The sequence below is a fragment of the Heptranchias perlo genome, chromosome 34, assembly GCF_035084215.1.
Source record: "Heptranchias perlo isolate sHepPer1 chromosome 34, sHepPer1.hap1, whole genome shotgun sequence".
Lineage (NCBI taxonomy): Eukaryota > Metazoa > Chordata > Chondrichthyes > Hexanchiformes > Hexanchidae > Heptranchias > Heptranchias perlo.
In genome coordinates, this window is record NC_090358.1 from 23,973,626 (window position 1) to 23,994,109 (window position 20,484).

Genomic DNA, 20,484 nt, shown 5'->3' on the forward strand with positions numbered 1-20,484 from the left:
TGCTAGCCTTGCCAGCGACGCCGACATCCCATGAATCATAGAATCTTAGAAATCATAGGTTACAGCACAGAAGGAGGCCATTCGGCCCATCGAGTCAGCGCCGGCTCTATGCAACAGCAATCCAGCTAGTCCCACTCCCCCGCCCTATCCCCGTAGCCCTCCAAATTTTTTCCTTTCAAGTACTTTCAAGTTCGCTTCTGAAGGCCATGATTGAACCTGCCTCCACCACCCCCTCGGGCAGTGCATTCCAAATCCTAAGCACTCGCTGAGTTTTTTTTAAAAAAGTTTTTCCTCATGTCACCTTTGGTTCTTTTGCCAATCACCTTAAATCTATGTTCTCTGGTCCTTGACCCTTCCACCTATGGGAAGAGTTTCTCTCTATCTGCTCTGTCTAGACCCTGAATGAATAATTTTAAAAAATCTCCAGAGGGTTGGAATTATCTACCCCAAAGGGCTGTGGGTGCTCAGTCGTTGAGTATATTCAAGACTGAGATCGATAGATTTTTGGACAGTAAGGGAATCAAGGGATATGGGGATAGGGGGGGGAAATGGAGTCAAGGTGGATGATCAGCCAAGATCTTATTGAATGGCGGAGCAGGCTCGAGGGGCTGTATGGCCAACTCCTGCTCCTATTTCTTATGACCTAGCACATGCAATCAACTTCACACCTTTCCAAGAGAAGTATCTGCACACACAACTTTAATACTACCAGAATTTTAATGACATTATAGTGTTTATTGTTTCAATGGTGATTCTTCTTGGTGACAATTTGTGATATATGTACTCTGAAACCTAGTCTTTTGCTTCTCCTCAGTGCCACTTCAATGCAAGGCTGCTTTACTACAATAGGAACCTCCTATAACTGAGATGGCTCTTGCCTAATGACAGCTAAGTCATGAGATGCATTTGCTGCTGGCTGCACCTCTTGTGCGGCTGCAGAGGGTCCTTTCTGCCACATGTGTAGGCATCAGAAGAGACTGGTGGGGGGACGTACTGCCATCCTGAGAGACCATCATCTATGCTTATTTCTGCCGTGCCACCAGGTCTGGGCACTGGTGCAGCGTGGCCCCTAATCTGTAGGAAAAGCAGACTGAATGGTACCAGTAAGACTGGTGAAGCCCTACCTCACAGTTGTCTGTAACTAGTTGGTACACCTGTCAAAGCCAGAAGAGGCCTCCACTGTAGATTCCTTGAAGCTGCCATATGCTCCGATGTGAACTGCAGAGTTATTAAATTAGCCTGTAAAGTATTGCCCACGCTGATTCTGAATTCATTCACCTGAGCTGCGATCTGTAGCACACTGTCTGGTGTAGATCGCGGTGCCTGCACTGACACTTGATGCTTTGTAGGGATTGTTCTTTTGAAATCTGGACATGTAAGATTTAGCACCCCATATTCTTTAGCTAAGAAGCAACTTGCCTAAACTTCCAGTTACTGGTCTCTTTTTTTTTTTCCACCCCCCCCCACCTCCTGTGCCTACTGCTGTTCACTTATTCTGTGTGTCACTCAGTGCACCCACTCTGGCTCGCTCTCTCGGGATAGATATCTCCGAGCTGAAGTCTGAGAGAATAGCACAAGTGACCGAGTGCATGCTGTGAAGTGCTGGCAATGCCGGATGCAGTATAACGTCTGTGTTTACTTCCTCCGGCACATTTAGAAGAGGAAGAGAGATCCGAATGGCCCCCGCAGGAGTGGAGCTCACGTCACTTTCAGTCAAAAGGGTGAACTAAGGGTTACATGATATGGTTTAATGAAGGTTAATGTGGGCACAGTGGGATGAGAAGGAAAAGAAGCAGAATAGTATCGTGAACCCACAGCTTAGACGCATCCTGCTACTTTCTCTGACAGCCTCCATGTCTTCTCCCCTGCACACACTCCCCCCGCCCCCCCCCCCCCCCCACAAAGGATTGGATGTGCCTCCTCCTTATGGACCTTTTGTCATCGTAGTGTGACATAAGAGGCAATTACATTCCATGAAAGATATTTCAGTGAGCGAGTGGTCAATCCATGAAATAGACCCCCTAGGGAGACGGTGCAAGCAGTTAGTATTGATTCATTCAAATATAAATTAGGTAGATTTCTTTCAGAAACTAACATTTTGGGATACAGTACATGAGTAATTTGAGACATGATGTGGTAAGTGTAAGGAGGAAAAAGGTTCCCAAAGCTCTCCACAATTTAGTTTCCTCGCCTCATGTCTGGGTCTGTTGTAGACTAATTGAAAGAGATTGATTGCTATGATTAGCCAACAACTTCATTATCATTATATCTTGCGACTACCAGGATGGTAGAAGACGAAGTAGATGGACCCGTGGTCTTTTCTCGTCTAGCAGTTCCTATGTTGCAGGCCAAGGGTGGGGTTGTAGAGGGTGCACCACACCATCCCGTGGGCATTGATAGTAAGCAATTGAAGCACTTTAACAGAGTACGAGGGGCAGATCATTGTAAGTGGAGGACGTGATTGGTACAGTGCCATCGTGGACGTGTTGGCTGCCTTCTCCTATTATTGCCTGAGCTGGTGAGGATATTAAACTGCACGAAGTGGCTGCACGCAGAGTGGTTGAGTTCGTACGCGCTTCCCTGGGCAGCTCTCCTTGAAGGCCTGTGCTGCTCGTTGCCAAACAGAGGCCTGCTCTCCAGCTCTTCCACAGCTGCATCAGAGAACACTGGGACTCTCTCTGCCCTCCTGCTGACTTGATGGACAGTGTTGGAACTAAATTTCTTCCGTGCAACAAAACTGTTTCTCACAAAGCCTGGTTCTTGAAAGCTGCACATTATTTCCCCACCCTTCAACAGGCAAACTTCTATTCAGAGGCGTTCATGATACTTAGAACTTGTCCAAGATATTTTAATGAGGCTCAGCCTGGAAATTATGGCTGGTTTAGTGCTCACTATGTCGGGGAGTTGTGATTCGTGCCTTGCCTACTTCACACCTAATCAGAGAATCTAGGCTCCAGAGTGTAACTGCTTTGCAGATTAGTCATGAGAAAGCTATGTATTTTCAAATACAGTTCTTTAATGGATTGCTATTTAATTATTTTAGAACTCTAGTATTCATAGGTAGCAGACACTAGATAAATTTTACCAAAGGAACTTGTCTTCCAATTGAATGATCACCAGATATGCGAACAGATTATTTATACATAAGGAATTGTAATTGTTGGAGCATGCTAATATTTGCTGATATTTAAAGCTGGTTTTATGAGGTTTACACTGATAGTGCACGCCACTAAAGCAGCTGAGATTACCTGTAGAATCTTCATCTAATGGAGGGTCCTCCATATTCTGTGCTCCTCCTAATTTTCTCTCATTAATGTGAAAAAGTGAAGGAGATTGTGGATGGTTTTGCTGCGATAAGCTTAGAGCTCCATTCACCAGCAATAAACCGCTGATTACTTTTTTTACATTAATAAAGAGCTATCCGTCTTTAATTAAAATTGAGAAATGTAGAATTGCATAGAGTCTACGACACAGAAACAGGTCGTTCGGCCCAAATGATCTATACCGCCGTTTATACTCCACACGAGCCTCCTCCAACCCAAAACGTAAAGGTGATCTGCTTGAAGAGTTTGCTTTTCACATAACTGGTGTGAAGCTGAAGCAGTGTGAGTAACTACATTGATTGATTAATGATCAGATTGGTTGCCTTAATGTGCAGTTACGCTACAGTTCCTGTGCAAGTGTGACGTAAAAATGTTGAACCTATACAAAGTATGAAGTATAACTGCCCTTATGAGCAGCATGGAGTTACTGATATGTGGTTAGTAAAGCTAGTTTAGTGAATGTCTTAAGTGATGCTTGTGTAATTGCTAAGTAATATATTTCCTGTTGCAAATATAATGTCCCTTGGTTGTCTCCTGGAATTTACTTTCTCCATTAAATAAAGGTAGGCTGGAGTGCGTCACAAGGCGGAAACGCATCAAGATGTTTAAATAACTTCATCAATTTTAAGGTCTAAGTTCAGGTAGTTTATCAATGTCTTGTGAACCCAGAGATGTATCATGCCCTTGAAATGAACTCTAGCCTTTTTTCTTTACTTGTGTGTAATGTATACAAGGTTGGAGTTTATGGTGGCTGTTTCATTCCACTTTTGGCAAGTTTTGTTTAGTTGCCAGTGGTGTGTGTCCTGGTTGACAGTGATGGATGGCAGCTCCCATTGTTATATTACACAATTTGATCTGAAGGGCTGTTGTGCAATGCGATTGAACTGCAGGGATATTAAGGGTACTTTTTTGACTTTCTGGACTGATTGGGGAGTCTCGCCCACCGGGAGTGTGTACCGGAAATTCGGGGATATGCTGCACATATGTTGCAACATTTCCCACCCATGTTTACAGTCTTCTGGTTGAGGCTCCCAACTGGGAATGTAGAGTCAGAAAATTGCTGCTATTGGATTTTATTTCACTGCATGTCATAGGAAATAGCATACAATATGTGTGTTTAGGGAAAGATTGAATTAAGGGAGAGAGAAATTAGAGACAGAAAGGAAAAGTAAGAAAATCAAAAATTAACATTTTGACATTGTTAAAATCTCCGAAAACAATTCACATCCTGAAGGAATGCGACTCCACACTTATAACTGTTCACTTTTTGGACAAGAGAGGTTGACTATCAGTCATTAACAATTAACATGTTGTTAGGTGTACTAACACTGCTAATTTCTAGACTTAACTATCTGTAGCACGTTTAATGGGCAATTAATGTGCAAATGCATCAACTTCATGAAAAATTACGGGGAGGTTAAAGGTGAGATGCCGTTTTTGCGAAACTAACGATGGAGCGACGCAAATCGGCCAGCACTTGTAGCAATTCGCAACTCACGGGGCCCCTCTACCTCGCCACAAGTTGCTGGTCGATTTGTGCGTTAATAACCGTGCGTCGTTCAGACACCGTTATTTTTTCAGCAAAATCTGGACTTATGTCTTTTCTCTATAGTTTTACATAAATTAAGACATCAACTGGCAACTTCCTCAACATCAAGCATCCACAACCGCGGGGCCATTCTAATGTGACAACCACACCGCAATGATATGATGATATGGACTTTTATCTCACTGTGTTTTGTGTGAGGAAAACCCTATGGTGCACATTTCCTCTACACAAGAACCTCACTTCCTGTATCTTTGTTTTTTTCGTCATGCCTATATTTCTGTCACCATTGGGTGTCATGCCTTGGTATTTTACATATAGATTGTATACCTTTTAGTCCTCCCAACGCTAGGTGGTGCTGCTGCTCCTCAAACCTCCATTTTCCACATTGGTCCTATAGGGGGCTCAGTGGGCAAATTTTCTTAAAAAAAAATTTCTTGGCCTATTTTAATTTTAAATCAGTTTGCCTCTCTTTGCCTTCTTCACTCCCCCTCTGTCTATGGACCTTAGGCTACCCTGTTCTTCATTCACACACAGGCTCTGCTCCACTGTTCTCAGCAGGCTTAGGGTCTGCCTCTTTGCCTGCTCGAATGCTCTGCTCTCTCACTGTCTGCAGGCTGAGAGCCTCCCTTACTTTTGCCCACTCTGTTCTTCCACTGTTGGTTTCACCCACTCGTGGACTCTGCACCCCATATTGGGTTGGGAGAGGTCAGTGCTGGATAAGACTGTGGGTCCATCTAATACATCGTCCTCCCATTCTAGCAGATGTAACTGATGATGTGTTTCTCTCCCAAGACACTTTGACCTTGAGATCTAAGTTACTTCTACGATCTCCCTAGATAAGCGATTCCAAAAACTGACCACCCTCTCACTGAAGTAATGCTCTCTTACATCCCCACTCCTTTTCTCCTTTTAGTTGTGCCTCTTTGATCTGACAATGAAAAGAGGAGGGAGGCAGAAATAGAAACAGCAACATCAACATGAACATGAGAGAGACCATTTAATCCAATTTACTGTGAACAAAATCATGGGCGATCTGCTAGTAGTAGAAAAATTACCTCTTCATGAATGCAAAAAGTGGATTTTTTCTCTTTTAATGTTCTTCCTGCTTGATGCTGCAGCAAAGATGTAAATCAGCAACTGCTTCCTGATCTCTGCAAATGAAGCTTGATAGCTCACTGCTAGATGATCCACAGGAATGACCTCGAGTTTTTCCTTGCTTCCTGTTGGAAAATTCCTTACCATCACCGACAGCGCCGCTGAGAATAGGAACTCCTGGTATCAGAAATCATGGCTTCAAATCTAGTTCTAGCACTAGGCCGCCACGTATGTTGTTTCCTTCATCAATTTATTTTCCCAGTTCAGCCCTTCTCCAGTGTTTCGCTGTGATATTTCAGATACTAGATGTAATAACTTGCAAAGTTGCATATCTTTTATTAAATGAATGTCAGGATTCGCCATCTTATTTCTGAAGGAGCATCTTGAACACACATCACTTGAGGTCACCTGGCACTGGGTTACATTCCTGGGGGAAAGAAAGGCTTCTTCGACAGAACCTCCCAAATCCACGACCTCTACCACCTAGAAGAACAAGAGCAGCAGGCGCATGGGAACAACACCACCTGCACGTTCGCCTCCAAGTCACACACCATCCCGACTTGGAAATATATCGCCGTTCCTTCATCGTCGCTGGGTCAAAATCTTGGAACCCCCTTTCTAACAGCACAATGGGAGAACCTTCACCACACGGACTGCAGTGGTTCAAGAAAGCGGCTCACCACCACCTTCTCAAGGGCAATTAGGGATGGGCAACAAATACTGGCCTTGCCAGCGACGCCCACATCCCATGAACGAATGGAAAAAAAAGGGGCCAGATTTTGCTGGAGCAGGGCATCGCGCGACGCGTCCCGTTTGTTAGACTTACGATTGCACGTTTTAAGTGTTAACATTTTTTTGTGCACAAAGTTGCTGGCAGCTCGAGCCGATAACGAGGCAGCAAGGGCAACAGGGTATTAGGGACCTTGATGAGCAATGGGCCAACCAATGAGATTAATGGATTGAGAAATAATCAGAGGAAGGATTGTGAATTGGAGTGGGTGAATCCAACTCAGGTACAGAAAGAGAAATAGATTGGATTAAGGGAAGGAGAAAGGACAGACAAAGGAAAAGTAAGAAAAAATGTAAAACCTTTAAAATTTGACATTTTAAGAATCTCCTGAAACAATTCACAACCTGAAGGAATGAGACTCCACACTTATTGTTTACTTTCTGGGCAAAAGAGGTTAATTGGCAATCATGAACAATTCTAATGTCATTAAAAGGGTACTTACGCTGATATTTACTGGACTTAACTTTCTGTGACGAGTTTATTGGGCAATTAATGTGCAAATGCAGCAACTTCATGGAAATCAGAGGGCGGTTAATCGCGAGATGCTGCTTTCGTGAAGCAAAATCTGGCCCATGGCCTTTGAGGGATTTGTGATGTCATGGTACTGTGACATCAGAGGAACCCCCATGCGATCCCTTTGCATATTGTCACCCCATATAAGGCAAGTCCTGCTCCTCGGGGTTCGGATTGTTCTTGTCTAGGTGTGGAAGAATAGAAGGCAATGGCTGTATAAGAGTAAGGGGAGACTGTGAGGGAACAACCGGTAATCTCTCTCCCACTTTGCATCCTCAACGCACCACCTGTAGGACAAAATATCCAAAAGCACTAGCGCTCCTAGATAGGTGTTTAGGGAAGATAAAGGAAGAAATAATTTTCATTTATATGGAATCTTTTTATGTCCTCAGAATGTCCCCAGAAGCTTTAGAAATATGGATTACATTCAAAATCAAGTCACTGTTATTATGTAAGCAAGTGCAGCTGCCAAAAAGAAACCATGATGAATGACCAGTTAATCTGTTTTTGGTTAAAAGAAGAATATTGGCCAGTTCATCCTACTCTTTGAATAATGCTTTGGGTGAATTTATATCCAACTGAGTAGACTGATGGGGCTTTAGTTTACCATTCATGTGAAAGCATTTCTGAGAATGCAACATCTGATTAGATTAAGTGCTCAAGCCTGTAGATTTTCTGGTCATTAGAATCATTGGATTGTTATAGCACAGAAGGAGGCCATTCGGCCCATCGAGCCCGTGCCAGCTCTTTTTAAGAGCAATCCAGTTAGCCCCATTCCCCTCCTCTTTCCCCGTAGCCATGCAAGTTTTTTCCCTTCAAGTATTTATCCAAGCTCTTTTTGAAAGCCACAATTGAATCTGCTTCCACCAACCATTCAGGCAGCACATTCCAGATCATAACTACTTGCTGCGTAAAATAGTTTTTCCTCATGTCGCCTTTGGTTCTTTTGCCAGTCACCTTAAATCTGTGTCCTCTGGTTCTCCATTCTTCTGCCAGCGGGAACAGCTTCTCGTTATTTACTTTATCTGAATCCTTTTGGTGGTGAACGGGTTTGTTTTTTGGACTGGAGGGAGGTATAAAGCAGTGTTCCTCAGGGGTCTATGCTGGGACCACTGCTTTTCTTGATGTATGTTAATGACTTGGACTTGGGGGTACAGGGCACAATTTCCAAATTTTCAGATGACACAAAACTTGGAAGGGTAGTAAACAGTGAGGAGGACTGTGATAGACTTCAAGAGGATATAGACAGGCTGGTGGCATGGGCGGACACGTGGCAGATGAAATTTAACGCAGAAAAATGCGAAGTGATACATTTCAGTAGGAAAAATGAGGAGAGGCAATATAAACTAGCGGGCACAACTCTAAAAGGGGTACAGGAACAGAGAGATCTGGGGGTATATGTGCACAAATCATTGAAGGTGCCAGGACAGGTTAAGAAAGCGGTTAAAAAAGCACACTGGATCCTGGGCTTTATAAATAGAGGCATAGAGTATCAAAGTATAGAAGTCATAATGAACCATTTATAAAACACTGGTTCGGTCACAACTGGAGTACTGTGTCCAGTTCTGGGCACCACACTTTAGGAAAGATCTGAAGGCCTTAGAGAGGGTGCAGAAGAGATTTACTGGAATGATTCCAGGGTTGAAGGCCTTTAGTTACGTAGATAGACTGGAGAAGCTGGGGTTGTTCTCCATGGAACAGAGATGGTTGCGAGGATATTTGATAGAGGTATTCAAAATCTATCTACTCTGTCTCTCTATCTTGACAGAGTAGATAAAGAGAAACTGTTCCCATTGGCGGAAGGGTCAAGGACCAGAGGACATAGATTTAAGGTGATTGGCAAAAGAACCAAAGGTGACATGAGGAAAAATGTTTTTACACAGCGAGTGGTTAGGATCTGGAATGCACTGCCCGAGGAGGTGGTGAAGGCAGATTCAATCATGGCCTTCAAAAGAGAACTGGATAAGTACTTGAAAGGAAAACATTTGCAGGGATCAACTTAACTTAACTTTCACATCCTTCCTAAAGTGTGGTGCCCATAATGGACACAATATTCCAGCTGTGGCCGAACCAGTGTTTTGTAAAGGTTCAACATGACTTTTCTTGCTTTTCTACTTTATGGCTCTACTTACAAAGTCCAGGATCGCGTATGCTCTTTTTTAAACTGCTTTCTCAACCTGTCCTGCCACCTTCAAAGATTTGTGCGCATATACCCCCAAGTCTCTCTGTTCCTGCACCCACTTTAGAATTGTACTATTTAGTTTATATTGCCTCTCCTCATTCTTCCTGCCGACATTTATCACTTCGCACTTCTCTACATTAAATTTCACCTGCCATTCCGCCAGCCTGTCTATGTCCTCTTGAAGTCTATTACTATCCTTCTCACTGCTTACTACACTTCCAAGTTTTGTATCAGCTGCAAATTTTGAAATTGTGCCCTGTACCCCCAAGTCCAAGTCATTAATATATATCAATCAGAAAAAAGCAGTGGTCCTAGTACCGGCCCCTGGGGAACACCACTGTATACCTTCCACCAGTCCGAAAACCAACCGTTCGACGCTACTCCGTTTTCTGTCACTTAGCCAATTTTGTATCCATGCTGCCACTGCCCATTTTATTCCATGGGCTTTAATTTTGCTGTTTGTGGGAGTAACCTTGCTGTGTTTCCCTACATAACAATGGTGACTATCCTTCAAAAGTATTTCATTGCCTGTAAAGTGCTGTCCTGAGGTCATGAAAGGCCCTATATAAATGCAAGTTCTTTTTATCAACTGAGCCAATCTGGCAAATTGCGCCAAGTAGCTGCGCAATACGTACTTTTCACATCGACTTGCTTGAGCGAAGCTAAAGATGTGGCCTTTGGGATGGGTGCTTGCCTTGAGGTGGTAGTAATAAAGAACATATTCCATTTAACCAATAAGCAAGATGTAATCTGGTCACTCGCTTACCTAAGGTCTTAGCACCAAAAGAAACAAAATGTTGGTTTGACTTTCTGAGAGACTTCTTCCTATCTGCATAGCTTGTTAGGATGGAGTGAGCATTTTTGGAGTGCACGTACCTTTCACTATCTTGAATCGTGAGGATAGGGCTAAATAAATTAGGGATGACCGTCTCCTGGCTCAGTTGAAATGGTGACATTACCTTGGTTAGGAATCACAGATGGGTCCGAAGAACTGCAAGATCTAGATACTGGATAAAATCTGATTCTCGCTTACTCTTCTTGCTGAAACCAAAACTATTGGGAATGTGGCTTTTCAGGTGAAAAAGGTGTTCAAGGATTCAAAGGAAAAGACTGGTTTGAACAATATTTAGGTCCCAATTTGAGATTGGGTGTGAACGATTTGGAAGTAATCATTCTATATTTTGATTAAAGTGGGAACCTAAAAAGTGTTCTCTTAACAAATCTTAGGAAGGAGGATCATTGAAGGCTGATATTACGGCCACAAGCACTCAAAGGACGCTCAGCCTCCGTTGAAGCTAGACTTAAAAATCTAAGGTAATTCAGAATCAAAGTCACCCTGAAGGAGAGAGGGTCTAGATCTCCAGAACAGTGTTATTGCGCAAACTTATGCAATGGAGGGTTGTACGATATTTAGAATTTTACAGCACAGAAACAAGCCATTTGGTGCTATGCTGGTGTTTATGCTCAGGCTCAGGATGTGAGGGTACAAACCTGATGGGACCAGGGATTTCTCCAAAAGAGAGGTCAATAAGACTGGAAGGGAAGTAAACCAACCTGGGGCAGAGAGACTGCATCTGTGGGAACTAAATTGGAGATATCTGCAGTGACGAGGTCAAATGGCAGTCATCTGATCACACTACCTGAATTATTTTGAGAAGCGTCCTCTTCTTGAACCCCTCCTGCAAGAGATCCTCTGCGAGATCTGTTTAGATCCCCGAGACTGAGAATAGTGGTTTTATTGGGGCCATGATGTGGTACAAGTAAAAGTTGCCTCTTTCTTCACCCTTTTGAATTTGCTTGACAGCACCGGATGACTGAGTGCCATCTATTTCAGAGCCTGATATCTGTGTCAGCTGTGAATTTGACCAGATCACCCTGCAGAAGTTAGGGGGAGGGAGGCTGGGCTGGAAATGCAAGGACAGCCTTTGACTGTCTCCAGAACCCAAATGTCCAGGATGATCTTCTCCATTTCATTTTCAATTGAACCAAGCAGTCTCTCACCGTGGAGATACATGGATATGGAGTCAGAGGCCTTGATTTACTTGGGGTTGAGGGGGGGCTGGAAGGGTACGGGGGAGCCAGGTAGCGTGCAACGAACCTAGTAAAGCTGAGGATGTGGAGGCCCTTCCGAACTTAACGGCAGGGCCTCATTTAAATAAATCTACACAGAATCCTGCCTGACAACTGGCCAGATTGACTACCTGGCGGGTGAGAGCGGGAATTTGCGGCAGTTAGTGGGAAGTGGACCGAGGGAGCTCGATGTGGGTCTCATGGATGAGATGAGCGTGAAGAAAATGGGGGAGAACTATAAAGAGATTGGGGCACTGGCGCCTGGACGCAAGAGGTGAAGGGCAGGATGCAATGAAGGCAGCTGCAGGAATGGTTTTGATCTTTGTGATAAATAAATCCATTACCCGATATGGACAGATAACCATTGGGTAGTGGTCACTGGAAAGGAATTCTTATACTTAGTTGAGGAATGTCCATTCCAGAAGCAATTGGAGTGGAATAATTATGCTTTGCAGATAAGCAAACTGAAGGGAGCATTGGATAGAATGCCGAATCTTGCTGTTTCAATTTCAATAATTTTTTTTCTTGCATAGTTGACCGCCTCCAGTTACTTCATTGTAATAAGGAAGAGCTACGTACACAAAATAAAAATTGTTGGACTATAACTTGGTGTTGTAAAATTGTTTACAATTGTCAACCCCAGTCCATCACCGGCATCTCCACATCATGACTACACAAAATTCATAAGACATCCATCCCTGCCATTGTTCCTCACACAAACACTCTCTCCTCACTCACCTCATCCATGTATGCTTTCTCATTGTTGCTTTTTTTCTCTCTCTCCTCTCTTTCTTTTCTCTCTCTTCACCCTCTCTTTTATTTACCCCTTTTATCTTTACACACACACACACACACACACACACACACACACACACCCCTACCTCCCTCAGGATAATTTACCAAAAATACATTTCTCAGTTAAATGCAAACAAATATATGTGTGTATGCAGAGTTCCTATGTTGTAGATAGGTAGTGATCAGCATGCTAATGTGTTCTATTGAACACAATTTGTTTTAAAAATCCTAGCATCCTTTGTAAACTCCCTCAATACTTGAACAACAGTGATTTCTGATGAAAAACATTAGATTAATATTGCTGCTTAAATATGAATACCACTTGCAATGATTTATTGGCTCATCAAATATTCTGCAGAACATCTCCCTTAAGCTCACAATATACTATTTCCAATTGGATAATTCTTCTATGAAGAATTTTATCATTAATCTTTATTATTGTTCGTGCCAAATTTTATATGCGTTCTTGTTGGCGGAGTCCAGATTGGAAGTAGTACACTATCTTGAGCTTCTTAATTTGTGGGCTGGATTTCCTTCTTGCACATACAGTACATTAAATGGTGGTTAATAATTTAACCTTTGCCACTTTCTTTTTTTAATAGTCACAAGAATGCACAACTTGTGTGCTTGCTTAAAGTTAGGATTCATAAGAGTTCCCCGAAGCTAACGCACCACCATTGACTTATCTCAAAACACCAGCCAGAATACCGCTTAACCAGATGGTCAGTTCACCAGTGTAAGGTGTGCACGTTAGCCCAGCCCAGATGTGGTATGCACAGCTTCTTATCGAAATGGAGGGTGGGAAGGGAAGGAAGAGAGCACAGGCATCAATTTGTAAATCAAGGATACAGTAATTGGCATCAGGGAAAGGCAAAGAAGGAACACACAACCAGAGGATCAAGCAGGTGTGGAAGAGCATCACCTGCCTGTGAACATAGGGTCACATACCTAGAAAGCTAGCCACTCTTGAAAATGTCTGACTTGAAGAAAAACTGGAATGAGATTGGGGCTGAAGAAGGCATGATTGCCAATGACTGGAGTCCTAACGTCTGCACTATCCCTGTTCAGTCACTTTGTGATTCCGACCTCACAGGACTGGCTAAAAAGGAAATGATCATTTCGGAGAAAGAACATGTGCACCTGCCTCTTGCCTCCTTGGAGAACATGCTACAAGCAGTTGCTATCTGGGTGGGTAATGTTGTGCAGTAAAGGTTTTCAGTTCTGCAAACTGCCATCGAGCAGTGTGTTGTATCAGTGCCACCTCCAAGGGAGACTTCAGGCACACAGGTGTTGAGCACAGTAGGAGCATTTCTGAGGAAAGATTGCACTGATGTTGAGCGGTATTGAAGTCCAATTTCTAAGACTGAATAACAGATGGCTTCAACGAATTTGGAATCAGACTTCAGAGAACCATGAGTTCTACAGCCCGAATAAGGCAAGCCATTTCTGCCACACAAGCAGGGCTATTGGTGCCAGTAGCATATAGAGGCAGGTGGTCAGTTGAATTGCAAACTTGTCCTGAGACAACTTATGAAGCCAAACACCTTTTTTTCACCATTACAGCCTAGACAGATACAAAGATCAAGCTAGTGCTTGTAGCAAAAGGGGAATCACAGCAGAACATCATGTTAAACACGCAGTGTATTTTAAACTATTGTTTCCAGTAAAGATATGATGAACCAGTAAACTAGGTAATCATTATTTTCTTTCTACATGTTTGCTTGTAAAAGTTTAGTTTTAAACAAAAAGTCCAATGAAACATAAAAATGGGTTTCAAGGAAAGATGTCCCCAATTATAGCCAAGCAAAACAGTTATATGCGTCCTTCAGTGGTTGCCCTGCATCTGCTAGTTCCTTAGGATGCTCTTTCTACTCATGATCCATGGCTTGTGCCTGCTCATTTTCCACAAACTGACCTATGCTTCTTTCTACAGTTACGTTATGCAGGAAGTGACTGCCGTTCAGTCAGCTGTCTGGATATATTGTAGAGCAATCCAAAAATTGGAAGCAAAACTTGTAGTATCTTCAAGTTCATAATCATCAGCAGATTTGTCTCATGGGGCATGCAAGTCTTGTTCAATGTCCATATAGTAGCTACCATTATCGTCTCAAGTCCAGGCTTATCATTCTTCCCCACAGCGTCATCTTCACTGGCATCACGTGGGACTAGATACGCAGCATACATCAGATCCACTAATAGTCCCTGGATCCAGTGCTGTCCACATCCACTATTCACTGAACAATTTCTTTCACAGTTAGTGTTTGCGTATGAGCTCCAGGAATGAAGATGTGTGCCTTGTAAGGCATCCAACTATTCTGTCTTAATTGCATAGTGGCCTTCATGCATTTGTTCCCATTGTATCCAGCAGCTGCAACACATGCATCTGTTGACCCTCTAAAAACAGTTTTAACACCAGATAATAATTTGTCACTAATGACTGTTGAACACCACTGCGAAATCCAGGAGTATATTCAGGAACAGAGTTACACTGGTTTCAGCGTGCTATCTTCGAGAGTCTGTTCTGTTCTTTTCTATTCTGTCAGCAGCCACGCTACTTATATTTATACCTAACTAACCTTGCTTTAACCAGAACCACAAAGCCATCTATTTATCACAGAGGGGTACAGTTCCCACGTCTAACTCAGACGCCCTGAAGCACGTCGCTATTAAAACCGAAGCAGGCGGGTTGGGGTCGGGCTTCGCAAATTTGATGATTTAAACCCCCCCCAAACTGACCCTGTCCCTCCCGTTATGGGGGGGTTAAAACTCCCCCCTCTCTGTCTGTACGTCTGTACAACTGAAAGTGACCTGAGTAATGGCATTAGGTTGTTATCAGATGCACACCCAGACGTTGCAGCGTTAACAAAGCTAACATTCAACTCTGATAACACTCACTGCTTTACCCATACAAGGATTCCAGTAATTTTTCCATTCTAGGAAAAGTGCTCAGCAGTATAACAACATACTGACCTACTTAACAGTGTCTCAACAGCCTACAGTAATTTTTCATTATAGCAAAATATCACCGTGACAAGACTGGAAGAGTTGATAATGTTGCACAGCTGTACAAGGTTTGTGGTCATATTGTTCCGGCTAGCCACATGGCCTATGTTGCATCGCAGGCATTGCTAGGTGAGTTTGTGGTTTTTTTGGTAGCATTTTCTTGAGAGAAGCCATTGGCGAGCATCTGAGTGAAACCAGGATTTAATATTAGGGATAGCAGTAGACCTAACGACCCATAAAGTAGTAACTCAATCCAGCATAAATACCTTGTCCATCCTTTTAGGATGTACTGTCACATGAGGGCCCCTTGGACATGCTACTGTGGATAATCTCTTCCTTCTACATATAATAGGTTATGCAGAGATGAGCCTCTAACTCGCTGATCCTTGCCAAGTCCTCTGCTGTTTCTTGGAAGAATCCTGTGATTAAAAATGTTGAATGCCATTGTAAGTTTTACCGCTATTAGGAATGCAGTGCTCACACTGCTCCCTAGCTGCAGCTTTAGTTCCAGGAGATGGTGCAGTGCATCTGTGCCTTCCTTTGTGAGGCATAACTTCCTCACGTAGTACTCTTTGGTAAAGTTAAGATAACTGTCACCTCCAGCTGACATTCTATCTAGGGTAGTACCAGGTGGTCTTGGTCCTTCTATGGTCAGAACAGGGGTGGGAGAAGGTATTGTCGGGCTTGGAGAAGCACAAGTGCCTGAGCCACAAGGAACCTTCAAACAGTTTTTTAAAAAAGTAATTGCCTTACCTGGGCCTCTTCTGGGCCGCTAGCTTTTGCTGGTGGGTTCAAGACTCTGCGGGCCTTAGATGGACCCGTAGTTAAAATGGCGTGTGCACCCAATGACGACTTCGGGATGCGACTTTGCCATTTAAATTAGGCTCTTCTGGGTGGGCGACTTGTGCCTGAATTCAGGCAAGGTAATGTGGGGGGTGGGAATGTATCAGGAACACTTCATGAATTCCCCCCTGCCATCTTAGGCCCCGGCCTGCACTGCTCCCGCTGGACTGGGGGTTAAAATCAGGTCTTCAGTTTCTGTTAATTCAGAGTTATTACTTCCCTTACCTTTTATTTCCCTTACCCATGGGGTTGTTTTGTTTAAAGTATTTACTGTATTCCGTTGAGAATGTTATTCATAAGTGTTTTGAAAGTTGAATTCTTCCTTTTTTAGTGACTTTTATTTCATGCTTATGAAGAAGAGGAATTCCTTAATGTTGCAAATTCAAATTGATGGCTGTGCCAGACTTTCAAGTCGTAAAGTATAGCATGCACAAGCATCTTACATCAAATCTAGCATGTGCTGTGTGCGCAGAAAATAAAAGAAAGATTTGCATTTATAAAGCACTTTTCATGACATCCCAAAGCACTTTACAGCCAATTAAGTACTTTTGAAGTGTAGTCCTTGTTGTAATGTAGAAAACACGGTAGCCAATTTGCGCACAGCAAGATCCCACAAACAACAATGACCAGATAATCTGTTTTAGTGATAATGTTTGAGCGATAATTATTGGCCAGGACACCGGAGAGAACTCCCCTGCTCTTCTTCAAATCGTGCCATGGGATCTTTTATGTCCACCTGGGAGGGTGGACTTGGGCCTTGCTTTAATTTATCATCTGAAAGACTGCACCTCCGTCAGTGCAGCGGAATCTCAGCACACCTGTCAGCCTAGGTTTTGTGCCCAAGTCCTTGGAGTAGGGTTTGAGCCCACAACCTTCTGATGCAGAGGTGATTGTGCTACTACTGAGCCACAGCTAACACCTAGTAGAGCCGCAGAAAGATGGATTGATATAAACTATTCATGTAATTGTTTGTAATGCTGAAATAAGGGAAAGATTTTGGAGCTTCACATGATGGGAGTGCATATTGGGAATTTAGGTGGGGAAGTCAGTGTGCTTGATTCACACATCTTGTGGCTCTTCTCTGGATGTGCATCTATCACTTGAATGTCTCCGAACTGGACACAGTAATCATGATGATATAGCCTGACCCGAGTACTGTGTAATTTGATCATGACTTCTTCTGACTTGCATTCTACAGTTTTGGCAATGTAGTTCAAAACTCTATTGACTTTATTGATTGTTGCTCTGCAGTGATTGGACGTGTTGAGTCTACTAAGATTCCTAAATGTCTTTCAACTTCATTCTTGGCTATTGCAGCATCTTTCATAAAGTAGACGTGTTGACCACTTTTCCTTCCACTATGCAGTACTTTACACTTCCCTGGATTAAATTTCATCTGCCATTGTTCTGAACATTTATATCTTTTATCTAGCTCATTTGGTAATTTCTAAGGTGCCTCCTCCGATTCCATTGCCTCCTGGTTTAGTCTTATCTGCACATTTGCATTGAGTTTCTGAGTCCATGTCATTGATGTAAATTGGGAACAATAATGGCCCCAACACCAATCCCTGGGGCACCCACTCTGTACAACCCCCTCCATCCCAACTCACCTCTTCCAATGGGTATCTGTTGTTTTCTACTCATCAAAATTGTTATCCATACACAAGATTTACCCTGAATTCTCACAGCATTCAACTTAACTAATAGCCTTTCCTGTGGAACTTTGACAGAAGCCTTCTGGAAGTCCAGTACAACACGTCATAAGGCTTACCACATTGTGGTAGTGTATGCTTTAGAGAATTTTGAGCAGAATTACTGTATCCATAGCTAATGAGAGGCTCTGTGTGAAAAAGTTGGAGAAACAATAGCTAATCAAACTATTAAATATTGTACAAGATGTATAGATAAAGACGGAATCAATATTTTTATAAGATGAATTATTCCTAGGGGATCACAATTAAAAAGGTGATCAGTTGTCCACATATCCATTTTTGACTTCCCCCTTTTCCCTCTCAAACAATTTGAAATGCACAATACAGCAGCACCTTTGTTGCTTGGAAATAAACTTGCATTCACTAATTGCTATTGTTATCTTTGATTTTGCAGCCCAATTCAGTTGTCTTTTTAAATACAATGGTGTTGAAATTAATGACAGTTTGGGATTTCAGTTACTGCCTCTGCTAAAATAGTGCAAAGAGGAATTTCAGACAAGTAACTCTGAGCACAAAACCATTCATCCACACACTTTTTTAAAACCCCAAATATTCTTGTGGTTTTTTTATTTACATCTTTTAAAAGTAGCATTTTCTGCCAATATTGCATTTTTTGCACTGTGTGTGGAAAGGGTTTCAGCCGAACAAAATTAGTTTATTTATGTACCATTAAATCACAACTTTTCTGGTATACCTCAACCTTGGAGCTGATTTGCAATATGGGCCTTGGCCCGTCAGCTAGGTTTCTCAATATTACATTGAGCATTTGTACAATAGCATCCCACAGTGTCAGTTCAAGGTCGGTATGTTGTTTATTTTCACATGAAGTAAAACACAAAGTAAAGTACAGCGTACAGAAACTTTGATTAGTTTTTCTGAAGTTCACTTTTCGTTTTTGTCTTTGCTTAAGGATTGCCCTCCAGAGGCTGGCGACTTCAGACATCAGCAGTGCTCTGCACACAATGATGTGAAATACCAAGGACAGTATTATGAGTGGATTCCCCTCTATAATGATCAAGAAGCTCAGTGTGCACTGAAGTGTCGGGCCCGGGCAACAACTTTAGTTGTGGAGTTGTCACCGAAAGTGCTTGATGGTACCCGATGCAACACCGAGTCTTTGAACATGTGCATCAGTGGAATTTGTCAGGTAACTTTTTGTACCCTTCTGTAATTATCAGTGATGATCCTGTGCTTTCAAAGCAGATTTTTGTTGGAGCCAGTCCATAGATACAGACAGTTGTGCATTAAAAATAGAATATTAATTGCGAGTAACTATAGAACTGACGTGTTTCCTAAACCTTTGCGTATTTGCCTGGCAAAAACATATACTCTTAAATCTTACAACTCGTGTCCAAACATCTTGAGAACAAGAAACAATACTGACTGTGAAGGAAAAGTGAATGTTGCTTTAAAAGGCTTTACCACAAAAAATAAAGTACCACAAATAAAGCATTAAAGAGATGAAACTTTGCTTTAGTTTCTGCTTTTGGACCATTTATAATAATATCCAAAATAATATAATTTCCTGTTCTTTAGTGCTATTTTCTTACATTTTTCCATTTCCCCTTATCTAATAGGATAGGTTGGAAATTTGCTTCCAGGTCAATGATGCTATATGGTCACATAAGAAAAGCCCAGGGTATTGGACCTCTGATTTTTCCCTTACATTCTGTAGCAATGATTGGCCTCTGTTCGGTGGCTCACTGTATTGGCATGGCTAAGTTTAGAAAATTAACCCTATGGAAAATCATGGATGCAACCCTGTTTTTTTTAAATAAAGAAGCCAAACTAAAGGACCAGGGCCCATTGTGTAAGACCCCAGCCATGTTGAAAAGAGTAAAAGAGATGACTGCATGAATCAGGAAGTCGTGATTAGTTGATGCCAAATTTTGTTTTTTACGCCTGAAGATTGTAAGACCAAGGAAGGGCTGAGGGAGGTTAGGAGTTTGACAGTGTTGAGATCCTGGGAAAGAAGAATGGGAAACTGATGGGTCTTGATTTTAGTGAAGTGGGAATGTAGGGAGGAGGGAGAGTTTGTAGGATAGAGTGTTTGAAATTTAAAACTAACAAGAAAAATGTTACGGTGAGCACTGACTGTAGTAATGGTGCTAAAAAAAGAGATATTGATATTGATAAAATAGAGAGTGAGACACAAGAACATTTGACATGGAGAGAGGGAATGGAGGCTGGAGGTCCTCGAAAGATTGCTTATCTTATTCTGGAGCGTAAGTGCTCAAATAGTCGTCTTAGATGGGAAGCGGTACTTAAGCCTGGAATAGACATAGGCTTTATAAAGAGTAAAGAGTTATTGAGGGTGAAAGAAGTGTTTGGCACAGAAGAGGAAACCACAGGTCAAAAGACATAGTGAAGCCAAAAATGTTGAAAAATGAAGGATTAAGGGTGGAGCCATCAGAGGTAAGAGGCTATACCTCTAGATTAGACTCGTGAGAGACATGAAGAAACTGTAGAGTAAATTTTCTGCTTGAATGCTCCTGGCGTGGAACCTGCTGGGAGTGCATATCGGGAAATTGTGCATACACAGCCTACAATTTTCTTTCCATTAATTTTACATGGATGATAAATTATGGGCTGTCTACACGATTTACTGC

At 42.5% G+C, this 20,484-nt stretch overlaps 1 protein-coding gene across 3 annotated transcripts in view; it reads left to right on the forward strand.

The window, feature by feature from the left end:
- The window catches only part of adamtsl3 (ADAMTS-like 3), a 481,218-nt gene that overhangs the window by 226,375 nt on the left and 234,359 nt on the right, over window positions 1-20,484 (forward strand). For all 3 annotated transcript variants that reach the window (XM_067971609.1, XM_067971611.1, XM_067971610.1), the window contains exon 6: window positions 18,786-19,022. In XM_067971609.1, coding sequence (XP_067827710.1) covers window positions 18,786-19,022 — 237 coding nt within the window. The remainder of the gene's footprint in view (window positions 1-18,785; window positions 19,023-20,484) is intronic.